Below are 13,155 nucleotides of genomic sequence, written 5' to 3'. Positions count from 1 at the left end.
GTTCCCTCTCTCTCCATGTTCAAGGTCTGTCCCAAAACCCACCTCTTTGCCCATACTATTTGTGATCATCTTTCCCCTCCCCACCTTTGTCGACTTGCACCTCTGCTTGGGTACCCAACTAATCAAGCGCTTTGATTAGTTAATGGAAGTAATTAATTAATTCTTTAATTAGTTAACTAATCAAGCTCCCATCATAAAAGGCACTATATAAATGAAAACCTGATTTTCATGAGTTACCCAGATAGGCGTAAATGCATTGCAGTAAATTCTTATTCTCAGGTTTTCTGTTGTGCATGATGACTTTTCCCAGGCAGGACAATGAATAAAGAACAAACCTGTATTTTTGTGGAACACCCATCACCCCATTCCTTGCCGGGTTCCACTGGCTCTGTTATTACAGAACCAATCAACTTTAAGATCCACACACTCCTTTACAAATCACTTTATGCTCTTGCACCTCCCTACCTCTCCAACCTGCTTACTCCCCACTTCACTACCCACCGCCTCTGCTCGGCTGGCTCCGGCCTCCTGAATGTCCCTCATCCACACCGCTCCATCAACAACGGCCGTGCTTTCAGCCACTACCCCACAGAACAATGGAACTTTCTCTTTTAATCCCACCAACTTGCATCCCCTTTCCCCTTCTTCAGACCACACCTAAAAACCTTCCTCTTCGCCTATGCCCACGGTCATCTCCCCCTTCTCCAGGCTCGGCATCAAGCTCTATCACTGTTAAGCATTCCGAGACACTACCCCACGTGAAGGGTACTATATAAATGCAATTTGTTGTCATTTTTTGAAATATCTCAAAGCACATTACAAGCAGGTGTCATAAGAGTTATTTTTGTAGGCATTACGGTCATAACACCCATAAAATAAATAAAATCCTACACTATTTGAGAGTAGAACCTATTCCTTTCTGTAACCAGTAAGTGATCTCAGCACTCCTGAATAATAATAATAATCCTTGCATTTAATATAGTGCTTTTCACATCTTCTGGATGTCTCGAAGTGCTTCACAGAATACACTGTAAAGTGAATTGACTGTATATTTTGTAGGCGAACCATGCCAGCCAATTGCACACAGCAGTGTTCCACAAACAATCGTGGGTTGAGTGACCAATTTATTATTAATATGTTTTTTGAAGGAATTATTACTCCCGGAAAAGCGATCCGCCAATCGACTAACAACTGAGTTCCTACTTACTGCTAGGTAAACAGAGGTGTGTGGAGTAAGGAAACTTGCCCAACATTTCGCCCTGTCGGGAATCGAACCCAGTCTCTCACTTGTGAGGCGAGTGCTCTAACCACTGAGCTACAGGACTCAATGACTCAATGAAACTAAGATGCAGTAACATTGACTGGTACTATGACTGGGTAAAGCATTGGATCAGACATTTAGTTTACTTCCATTCATACTGCCCCAATTAATGTCTAGTCCTGCGTGACTAGCCTGTTAAGCATTCAATCTCATCCCACAGTGGCTAAGGTTCTCGGTTACCATAACTTTTCATAGCCCACACTACAGGTTTCTCCTTCATGTTCTGTCACTTGCTGAATTACTGACATTTCCCATTTTGCTTCCCAGCTCTGATCTTCCATCCAAACCATTACTGTCTTTGCTTAAAACTTCAATAGTTTTTTTTAATCCTGTACATTCCAATGTTCCTATGTAATCCCTGAATTTGCTCAGAGATTACGTTTTACCTTGGTGAGTCAATTCCAGCTATCACTGCATTGTGCACTGTCCTAGATCCAGTGGATGGTAACTCACACACAATCCGCAAGAGCAAGACTACTCAATTTCAAACAAACCCATTATGAATATTAGATCAACAACAACTTGCATTTATATAGCGCTGTTCACATGGGGTAGTGTCCCAGAGTGCTTGACATTGGCGGAGTCTGACCCCGAGCTGGGGGAGAGGGAGGGGGGAGGTGACCGTAAATACAATCAAAAAGGAAGCTCTTTAGGCGGGATTTGAAAGAGACAATCAGGAGGCCAGAGGTGGCCGAGCGGAGGAGCGGGTGGTGGAGTGGGGAGTAAGCAGATCGGAGAGGTAGGAAGTGCAAGGACATGAAGAGATTTGAAACGAGCGAGAGGATCTTGAAATCGATCCATTCAGTAATTGGGAGACAGTGGAGCCTGGCAAGGATTGTTGGTGTGATGGGGGTACAGAGTTTTGTGGGGGTGAGTATCTGGGTGGCAGAGTTTTGGATTAATTGAATTTTGTGTACGGTGGAGCTGGGGAGACCAGTGAGGGTGGCATTGAAATAGTCTAGCCGGGAATTGACGAAGGCACGGACGAGGGTTTTGGCTTCTTTGGTGGTATTATTGATGGTAGAATTGTAATGTTAGGAATCGGCATCATCATTGCCTATTTTCAGCTTTTGACCTCTCCTTGACTTCCAGATTTCTCCCTTCCTCCGGTCATAACCAGTCCCCACTGAGCTTCACATTCTTTAATTACAGACTCAAGTAGTTCAACTTTAAACTCTGATAGCAGCTGCCGATGTCTCTCGTTTATAGATAGCTTTGTTAAAAAAAGACAAAAGGTTAATGAGTTAAACTGAGTGAGTGAGTCCTCTCAGCCTTTTTGAGGTTGATTAATGAGTGCAATATCTAAATATATCCCAGGGGCGCGGTTAGGAGAATCTCCTTAGGTTATACTTAGCTCCGAGGAGATAGCCTGGCAAAGCCAGAAAACAAATTATTTCAAGGTTTTTCAACCCTAAAAGACAAAGCCCCAAGCAGTTAGGGAGTTCTTGCAGGACAAATAGCCAACAAAAATAACATGTGTTTGGTTAAGGATTGGTAAGATAGAGCGATGCCAGGTAAAGCATCAACAAGAATGTGCCCTTACATATGCCAGTAGTGTCTATCCCTCCCCCTGCATCCTCTATCTGTCTTTAAATCCCACTTTAAAACCTATCTCTTCAACTGTGCCTATGGTCAACTCACAACAACATCAAGAACATTATGTTTTGTGAAGCGCCTTTCACGTTAAGAGGAAGTCCTAAGATGCTGGACAAACAGGGTTATGGACCCGAGCTGAGGGTCGGGGTGGTGGAGGGTGGAGGGACAGCAGGGAGATTGAAAGCACGGTGGAAGAGGAGGGTATTGCGTGTAGCAGGCCGGAGCCCACTGAGCAGAGGAAGCAAACAGGATGGTAGGGGGTCTCAGAGGTAGGGGGGAGCAAGACCTTGAAGGGCTTTGAAGGTGAGGACCAGGATCTTGAACTGTATCCTCTGTGTGATGGGAAGCCAGTGGAGTTGGGCAAGGATGGGGGTGATAGGGTCGCAGAGCCGAGTGTGAGAGAGGACACGAGCTACAGAGTTCTGGATGATCTGCAGCCTGTGGAGGGAGGAGTTGGGGAGGCCGACAAGCAATGAGTTTGCGTAGTCGAGCCTCGATCTAATGAAAGCGTGTATGAGGGTTCGGCGGCCTCCGGTGTGAGACCGTGGCAGAGCTGGGTGACGTTGTGGAGGTGGGGGAAGGCAGATCGGGTCATGGGGCTGATGTGGGTTAGAAAGGATAGTTGAGGGTCAAACAAGACCCCAAGGATCCGGACTGGCTTGGTGAGGTGGAGAGAGCAACCATGGATGGTAATGCTGTCAGTGCCTGAGGTGTGGAGTTGCTGACGGGAGCCAATCAGGAGAGCCTCAGTCGTGTTGACATTCAACTGAAGAAAGTTAGCTCTCATCCAGGACTTGATGTCTGACAGACATTCTGTCAGGACAGCAGTGGTCCTAGAATTGAGGGTGTAGGCAGAGAGTTGGGTGTTATCCGCATACATGCAGAAGTTGACCCCATATCTGCGGATGATGTCACCAAGTGGGAGTACATAGATATTGAAGATAGATATTCAACAACAACTTGCACTTATATAGTGCCCCTCATGCCGGGTAGCATCCCAGAGTGATCCACGGTGACAGAGTACGAATCCAAGCCGGGGGGAGGAGGAGATTACCTTAGACACGTCGAATTGGAAGGTCTTCAGGTGCAACCTGAAAATGGGAAAGGAAGAGGCAAGGTGGAGGGACAGAGGAAGAGTGTTCCAGAGTTTCGGAGCTGAAAACGCAGCCACCAATGAATAGTGGAATGGAGGGTGCGGGTGACATACAGAGCCTGACGACCAGAAGCAGCAGGTTGGGGGTTGGGGGGTAAACAGGTTGGAGAGTAGGGAGTTGCCAGGGCATGAAGGGATTTGAAAATAAGTGTGGAGGATCTTGAAATCAACTGTATGGTAATGGGGAGCCAGTGGAGATTGGCTAGAACTGGTGTGCTGAGGGTCAGAGTTTAGTACGGGTGAGTACTGAACTCACCTGAAATCTCCTACTTAATCCCTTCTCCTCTCCCCTCTCCCAGTTGCTCGGGTCAGACCCAGTTTTTATATATGTTATCCTGTGTGAAGGGCCTTATAAAAATGCAAGTTGTTCTTTTTCATGTCTTGAACTCTTAACGGACATGGCATGGACATTCAGTTGGGAGAAATAAGGGAGAATGAATGAAATTGACCTAAAATTCCGACTAAAGAAACATGTTTTTTAAGAGAAAGAAGGGAGGTATAATAAGAGGAAGCAAGGTAGAGAGATTTTGGAAGTGAACTGCTAAGTGACCGAGAGGGAGAGAATTCTAAGGGGAAGACACCAAAAACAGGCTCACGTCCTTAATAGCTGGCTCTGGCACACGTCTGGGATCAGGGCTCCCACTCCCCTTTCAGCTGAGGAATGGTGCTTAGTGTGAAGGAACCAAAGCAACAGTCCAATATTGCTTGCATGGAGAACATGAGTAATTGTTTTTAGAATAACCTCCTAATAACATTAGCCATTTCTTTCATTTCACTGGACTTTTTAAGCCAAATTTCACAACCTGTGTGGCATGTAATGCGTATTTTATTCAGCAGTACCTCCTCTATATTGTGTGTGTGTGTATATGTGTGCGCGTGTGTATATGTGTGTGTGTATATGTGTGTGTGTGTGTGTATGTGTGTGTCTGTATGTCTGGTGTGTGTGTATATGGAAGATTCGAACAAAGTGTAACCCGAATACTGCATTAAAAATAAGAGGCTTAAAACTACATTTTCACACTGACCCAAATGCAGTACAGTTAAAATAGATTGCTATTTTAGAATTCCGGCCATAGTGCAGAATGATCTATCTGAAAATGGAATGGGCACAGTTACTCCAATTCACATCAGAATGAGCCCAAAACAAAGTTAAATGACCAACTCCAAATATTTCACTAGCATTTTCTCACACTGCTTCTAAATATTTATCTCTATCACCCTCTCTCCCTAATCAGCTCACACGATTTTAGTACTTAACTGCAGCTAAAAAGAATGTGCTCTACCAAACGGACGTTATTTTTCTATTCCTCTCAATTTCCCACCTCCTCGCTCAAAGGTGCTAATGTTAGGGAGACAGCTGCAAAGCATGTTACAAATGAAGTGTCTATATTCAAGTAAAAACTATGAATTCACCAACATTGGCATTGAGAGCAGAATCAGAGAGAGGTCATCTCTGGCACATCTGGGTAATTCTGAATGGTTGCAATACAAATTTTGACTTTGAAACATGGGTTAACCTCCTACTCCACCCCCACCTCAAATAATGGAGCTTGTGACTGGTGAGCAAACAGTACAAAATGTTCACTTGCAGTGTATTTTAAAAGAAAGTGATTGCAGCGAACGTGCCAAAGTGACGATAGAATACTCAGAGAGATTGTGGCTGACAAAGTAATAAACCAATTCCTGTGCTAGCAAGATCAAAAATAAACCATTCTGTTTGTGTCTCGGTGAAAGGACCCCTCCCTTTGTCTGTCTATTATTTTTGACAACGTACTGTCTCTGCACAGTGACTGGGCTGTGTTCACTGAAATTGTATCTGCTGTTTTCAGATGGGTTTTTAGCCTTTTCCCTTAGTAAACATTTTTTTATGGTGAGGTTCTGAAGTTGTTTCACTCCTGGCAGTACAGAGATGTGGATGGGTTAGCTCAATATAATGTATACTTCTGACTCTCCTCACACTCTTGTAAATTGGAGCCCAAAACCCCAAACATCCAATATTGGCATTTATATTTGAAACCATCTTGTATTTAATGTTAACAATTTAATTAGCTTCTGACAATTAAAAATCATGTGAGGTCTCAGTTTGGCTTTAGTTGCTAGCAGTTTCCCCTGTGGGTCATAAAAATATTGATTCAAACCTTATATCAGTTGTGTGACATTGTTAAAGATGTCGTTCTTTGAATGAGACATTAAACCAGGGGGATGGGGACGACAAAAAAAGCATGATTTCAAAAGACTTCCTTCAAATCTACAATTCTCCAGATCAATCAGTCATTCACCTCAAATGTTCAAAAAGGCTTCTGCATTTACTTACAAAACAGACCACACACTTGACGATACTTACTATCAAGTGCTTTGCGATGTTTTGACGGATAAGGTACTATAAAATGCAAGTTCTTTTTTTACACTGTGTTTTGCTAATTGTTCTCTCAAGGTTAAATTGTGGACCCCAAGCTTTATAGTATTGTGCTAGTTTGGGGTGTGGGGTAATTGTTCTCGAGCTGGTAAGAATTCAGTATTTGAAAGGAAACTATACAAACAATGAAAAAGCTGGGAGTGAGCAAGGTCTTCCAAAAATAACTGCACGGACGTTTCTGTCTCAGGGGATTGCAGATAAGACCAGTTCCAAGCTCTGACAGACACAATTGCATATGCCAAGAATTATTTAGGACAAAAAAAAGTCACAATGATGTTTAAAAAGGCATGTTCTAGGCTAGTGATGCTCAAGACTAATTTGTTTGGTGGCCTCAGTGTGCAACCAACTCTTACTGATGGTCGCAGTGCTACTTTTTCAAAAAAAGCTTTCTGATATCTATAAAATGTAAAAATACCACTGTAATTACTCTCACATCCCAGTATCAAAGCAATCTTTTGTTTACCATCTTTGAAAAAACAGGTTTGGCCAATCAGTGGGCAGTGATTGTTATACAGTGCAGGTCATGCAAAGCAATAGCCTGCAAATTAGCTCACGTAATCGTTCTTAACCGCTAAGCCCATTACAACTGTACCGACTGTTGGATAACCCTTTAGGAGGAAATAGACAATTAATAAAGTATAATAATATTAATCCTTGCTCAGTGGTTAGAGCACTCGCTTTGCAAGCGAGAGACCTGAGTTCAATTCCAGGCAAGTTTCCTTACTCCACACGCCTAATAATATTCCCTCTAAAAAAACAAAAAACAATAATAAATTGGTCATTTTCAATCCATGACTGTTTGTGGGACACTGCTGTGCGCATTCACCCACAAATATACAGTCAATTCACTTTACAGTATATTCTGTGAAGCGCTTTGAGACGTCTAGAAGACGTGAAACGCGCTATATCAAATGCAAGGATTATTATTATTATTATTATCGTTGAACAAATGCCTTGTTCATAGGGTATGATAACTATGTACCCTTTCTCAACATATAGAAGAAATGTAAGAAGTTGTTCTGATGAAATCGGCATAGGGAAAACCAGTGAAACCACTGAGATAGGCTTCAATCCTTTACTACATCCTTCCTTACCATCAGTACTGTGCAGACATAGACAACAATGACATTGCTGGGCCACAACTTTAAGCTTTCAATCAAACTTGCTGCACTTTGAGATGATTATTGCAATCTATGTGAATAAAGGCCAGAATTGTCAGTTGAGTTGCGATCAGCTTAGTGACTGCGAGCTTGTGCTATCGCTTTGCATGACAACCACTGTGTGGATGTTCAAGCTGGCCAAGGGCAGCTGCACACCTCATGCTGTGTGTGTGTGTGTGTGTTGGGGGCGGAGGGGGGCTGCTCAAAGTCTAGGACAGCATTTGTCAAATGCAGCCATGGTCCTAGACTATTTGAGTACTGTTCCCCCCACAGTTTGCCTCCCCTCGAACCTTCCTGTCAGATGTATGAGGTACAAATTCTGGATCTAGATTTACTCCATTTATGTAGATTTTATACGGCCTTAATTTTGAAGCGGGTTTTCTGTAAATTCTTTTAAGAACTTCAGAAAACCAACATCAAAATTAGGACTGATTTCAACAATTTGTCAAATTCTGGACACTTGAAAATGCTTCACAGATAGAATAAATCTAGACCCAGGCGGAGTTTCTTCCCATCCATGTCAAATGAACTTAGTTCTTCGTCTGTTATAACGCTTCGGAAAATGGATTTCAAATTTAATAAAGTTATCAAGAATAACGCAGTATGATTTTTTTTACAAATGTTGTGAAGCCGTAAAGTAGAAATGAAATGGATCATTATAGACCTGTTTTAGTCAATGCTGGTGTGTATTAAGAGCTTTCTATGCATTTTGGCTAGTTTTCAAACTAAGCAGCCAAACAGAAATTGGATCCTGTCTCTATACTGCTTTGTTGGGGATAGCTTCAATTGATGTTCAATCATCCCCTTGCCTTCTTCCTATAAAACAAGAGATGCACATTTGCTTTAATCTTTATCGCACACAATTGTTTTTCTGATGGCCTGGCAATGTTTTTAGTACTATCAGACCTGTCACACCCACATACTGGTACATGACAGCAAAGCCTTGTATCAATGCTGGTCCAGCCTGGTTTCTGTCACAAACCAGTGAGTTGTCATTAAGAGTTCTGTCGCTGGGATTTGGGAGCTGTGTACAAAAACAGCAAAGGTTTCTGTCATTGTGAAGCTCACCCTGTGACAGCTACACCAAATTTAAATCATATTATAATTTTTTTTAAAAATTCAGTTTATCCAAAAGTGTTTGAGGTACTTAATGTCAGTGTAGACTGAGGGAATATAGTTCTGAAATAATAAGGTGTGTACTCCTGTTAGTCTGGGATTTTGCACAAACACCTCCTGTGTACAGACAGTGCCAGATCTGTAGCTCTGGTTTGCTAGTCAAATCAACATAGCTCACAGATTGTTTAACTTGTTGTCAAGTCACAGATAGGCATGAGAAACTTCAATGAGCTGGGTGCAATAAAAAGAGATCTATGTATTTTACTTACAGCTCAGCACAAATTCTTTTCAGTGGACCTGCAACTTGAAAGCTTTAAGAGAACTCTTGCGACTAATCTCATTCAACTTGTTACTGTAGTCATAAATTACTATATCTTTTTAAAAATACGGTTAATTATATTATTATATTAAGACAATTTAAAGTAAGGATTTTTTAACATAATTATACTTAGGTCATAACATTTTGGGATTCACTTAATAGAAAACATAGGGCTTTCTTTTTTCAGTGTGTGTGTGTTTTGAAGCAGAGACATTTCAACAGGATGTGGTTTAGCATTGAGCAGCAAGCCTGGCCTACACCAGGTTTCCTGTCAGGCTGTGACTATTAAAGGCTGGAGCCGTTATCTGCCTGCTGTCAGGCCTGGCTAACGGTAAAACTGTCCTAGTGCCTCACTTCCTTGGTTTCTTACAGCATTTCCTGACCACAAATCGATAAACCACTGACATGTTTGGAAGGGGAAAATCTTTTAAGAAAGGACAGGAAGCTGATGTTTAAACTCTCAGTCTCACAAGTCGACAAGAGAGAGAAAACTCTGATCTTTCAACAATTTAAAGCACAATAAACCTCAGCATCTGCATCAAGGGCTTGAATAACCTGTTGTGAAAGATTACCAAGGAATCTATCCTGTCTGTTTTTACTCACGATGCAAAACCACTTTCTGCTACTACATGTCGACTAAAGTCTGTGTCAAGATGTAAGCCTGGACTGCCTGTTGATCAAGTCGAATTCACTGGAATTTTTCACTAATGGTTGCTTTCAAACAGCTCTTTGTGTTGAAGTAAATTGAGGCAAAGGCGACTCAAGACAACTTGCTCACCCATGAAGAACAAGGGAGCAAAACAGAAAACAAAACGCAAGGGTGCAAAGGAAGGTGCCTTTGGCTGTGACCTGACGGAATACTTACAGAACACTGGACAGGATGGTAATGTAGCCTTCTAATACTTCACTTTCTTCTAAAATTTCCTTTTCAAATGTCTGTGAGACGATGCACTTACTTGTGCTTCAACTTCAGGTACAAAACTGTGCTTCAGTGGAATTGTAACCGAATGAGATACCTCACTGTATTTATTTCACATCTGAATCATACCAGGGTGCTTGCACATGCTAATTTTAAAATTGAGTCCAGTTAAATTAATAATTCATGCATTTTACAGTCAGATTTTAATGTAGAAAATATTAAAATTCAAACAAATTTCTCCATGCCTTTGGAGAATATACAATTGGTTGTGCCGCCAGTTGATTTTAAATCATTGCTTCCTCTAATTTTAAACCATCAAATGTCATCATATGGTTCTTTTACCGTTCCATGACCTTGGTCCTATTCTGTCAGCAAAGCCATTTGCACCTTATCCCAACTAAGAGGTTCCACAAAATACAAGCACTAATAAAATGTGAGTGACTAAAATGTTATATTCAAAGTAACCAGGTTCCATGCAACTAAAATACAGTTCTGCCTTGCAATAAGGAAACCAGAACTGCAGGGACCATAGAGTGACTTTGACCAAAACATTTTAACTCTAATCCTGAAATTAGGGTAATCAGCAAGCAGGAGCAATTTGTTAGAAGTACAGGTTTGTGGCGGTGGGGGGAGAAAATCTCTTGAGATATGCTGAAGTCGATGTTACAGGAGCAATGGTAAGAGGTGGGGATAATGGTCAGAAATGCGGTCAGCAAAATGTTTGACTGTCTGTTGGTAAAGGGGAACATTTGTTTCAAGTTAACGTGTTTCTATGCAGCTGGTGACCAGATTTTCTCAGAGACTTAATGATGCAGCAGAGAAGAAACAGGGTGGATGTTGTGGCTGGCATTCTTCACTATTTGCAGGTGAAAGCAAATAAACTGAAGGTATAAGTTACTTTGGACATGGCTGCTGAGTGTATCCCAATGTTTCCTTGGAGACTCCATCATGTTTACCAGGACAAGTTCTAGTCACCATTGAATCAACAATGGCTGTGTATGTGATTAATTGGCCATTGTTCAGATAGAGCTGTTGTTGTTTATCCAAACGGTGAGGAAGGATTAAATCAATCTATCCCATTGCCTGCAGCATCCCTGGGGTTTGCTTGTGTCATGGTCAGCATAAAATTTAATTTCCTATTCATTCAGATGGAAAGTTAAACTCTAGTGTAATGATACATATGTGTGAATTTTGTAGTGGGGCTTTTTCTTATATCATCTCTAGAGCTTCATTAAACAACTGAAAGCCATTGTTAGACTTATAATTACTCAAGACTGGTCTGGGAGGTTGAGTCACCCAACAGACTAGACTATCCTAATCCGAATGGTATTTCTGGTGTTTGGGAGGGGGAGGGAAGCTGAAGGTGGAGTGGAGAAGGCAAGGAACAGGTGGAGGGAGCCAGCAAGAGAGTGAGGCTGGAGAAAATCGCAGGGCTGAGGGATTTGTAGGTGAGGATGAGGATCGTGAGGTGGATTTGCTGGGAGACAAGATGCCACTGGAGCCTGGCAAGGACGGGATTGCTGGATGTGTGAAGCTTGGAGCAGGAAAGAATACAGGCGGCCAAGAGCTTAGATGAGCTGGAGCTTCCGGATGTGGAAGTGGAGAGGCTGGCGAGGAGGGGCGATTGGGAACTTCAGTCAGGAGGTGAAGAGGACAGCACAGCAGTGGGTTTATGACATCACAGCAATGGGTTTTATGCTTTATTTATGCTCCTGGAAATAAAGTGAGTGGATTTCCAGCAGTACAGAGCATTGTGGAGCAGCAACTCTCATTTATACCTACCCCGCATCGCCTTGATTCGATTGTTAAAATAAATCATTCCTATGGGCATTCTGAACACCACTGACTCTTCAATAACATTGTGAATTTTTTTGGCCATTCATGATGTGCATTGATTAAAACAAGCCCCTGGTGGAACATAATGATATGAACAGTGACACTGACCATTGTGCTCTCAACCTGCAATCTGTGCTCATACAGTAACAAGAAGGTTTGCTAGTCTGTGAGGTTGGACTGTTGTCTCGACCATGGTCTTATATTGAATAGTAACTGTGCTCTGTGCAGTCTGCCACTTCCCCGTGGCTTTATTATACAGTGATTAAGCATGGAGCCTGTGTATAGGTAAGAATGTGACTGGCATGGTTTAGTGACTTCTTTCCCATTTATTGCTGCCAACAGATCTTGCAACTACTCACTGATCTGTAAAAAAAATACGTTTTTTAAATTTATTTTTTATACCCACTCTACCTCTGCCTCAGCTTCTGATTACAACAACAATAACAAAATTACATTTGTATTGTGCCTTTCACGTCGGGAGGATGTCCCATGGCACTGTACAATCAGTGTATCAGATTAAGATAATTATTTTAAAATGATTACAACATTTTACAAAGTATAAATTTAGGATGGGAGTTAGTTACGCTTATATTAGGAAATACATTTACTCGGAGGCACACATAGGATGCAATTAAAGTCTAAAAATATCAGTGGGAGTATAGGAGAGGCCAAGAGAGACCACATAGGACTGGTACTGGTCGCTGTGGGAACTATAGTACTCTCCTCTTGAAAGCACTCAGAATATGGAGCTGCCTTACTGCTGTGTTATCTAAAGCTGAGATAGAGAGAAGTTTATCTTAAACCGCGAGTAATAAGTGACAGAATGATATTCATACACATACCTTTTTTATATGTTTATTTTCCACAGTGTACAGTATGTCCAAGTATATCCTACACTATTCTTAAAATGAGTGTGCATAGAATCTGCTGAAGTATTAAATGTATCTTACATTATTTAGAAATGAGAAAGTATAAAATACGATACAAAAATTGTAGTTGAAGAGGTTGATAACTAAACACTAGTTGTGAGAACCCCCCCACCACGTCGCACTCCCCCCCCACACCCCACACCCCCCACACTGCCCTCCTCGTGATCAGCACAATGTTTGTCCTGAAGCTGACACAGAGCTTTCAGCAGTGGCCATTGGGTTTGTCTGCCAAGGAACATATAGTGTGCACGTGGGTAGTGTTCGGAGATGTTATTTTTATGTAAAATATTGCATATTTTCATTTCCAAGTTCTTTCTCTTCAGGACAGTTTAAGTAATGTCAGCAGAGTACACTTTGTTACAGGGCCCTACGTTATATAAAGCTCCTGCA

The 13,155-nt window shown here is 41.8% G+C and overlaps 1 protein-coding gene across 2 annotated transcripts in view; it reads left to right on the top strand.

Moving 5' to 3' along the window:
* The first annotated feature begins 9,376 nt into the window (after positions 1–9,376).
* Positions 9,377–13,155, top strand: part of arhgap31 (Rho GTPase activating protein 31) — a 40,441-nt gene continuing 36,662 nt past the window's right edge. For both annotated transcript variants that reach the window (XM_007901036.2, XM_007901028.2), the window contains exon 1: positions 9,377–9,964. In XM_007901036.2, the coding sequence (XP_007899227.1) occupies positions 9,862–9,964 (103 nt within the window). In that variant the 5' untranslated portion in view covers positions 9,377–9,861. The remainder of the gene's footprint in view (positions 9,965–13,155) is intronic.

Source organism: Callorhinchus milii, unplaced genomic scaffold (genome assembly GCF_018977255.1).
Source record: "Callorhinchus milii isolate IMCB2004 unplaced genomic scaffold, IMCB_Cmil_1.0 Scaffold4, whole genome shotgun sequence".
Taxonomy (NCBI): domain Eukaryota; kingdom Metazoa; phylum Chordata; class Chondrichthyes; order Chimaeriformes; family Callorhinchidae; genus Callorhinchus; species Callorhinchus milii.
Note: the sequence above shows the minus strand (reverse complement) of the source record. Positions and strands in the feature narration are given on the sequence as shown.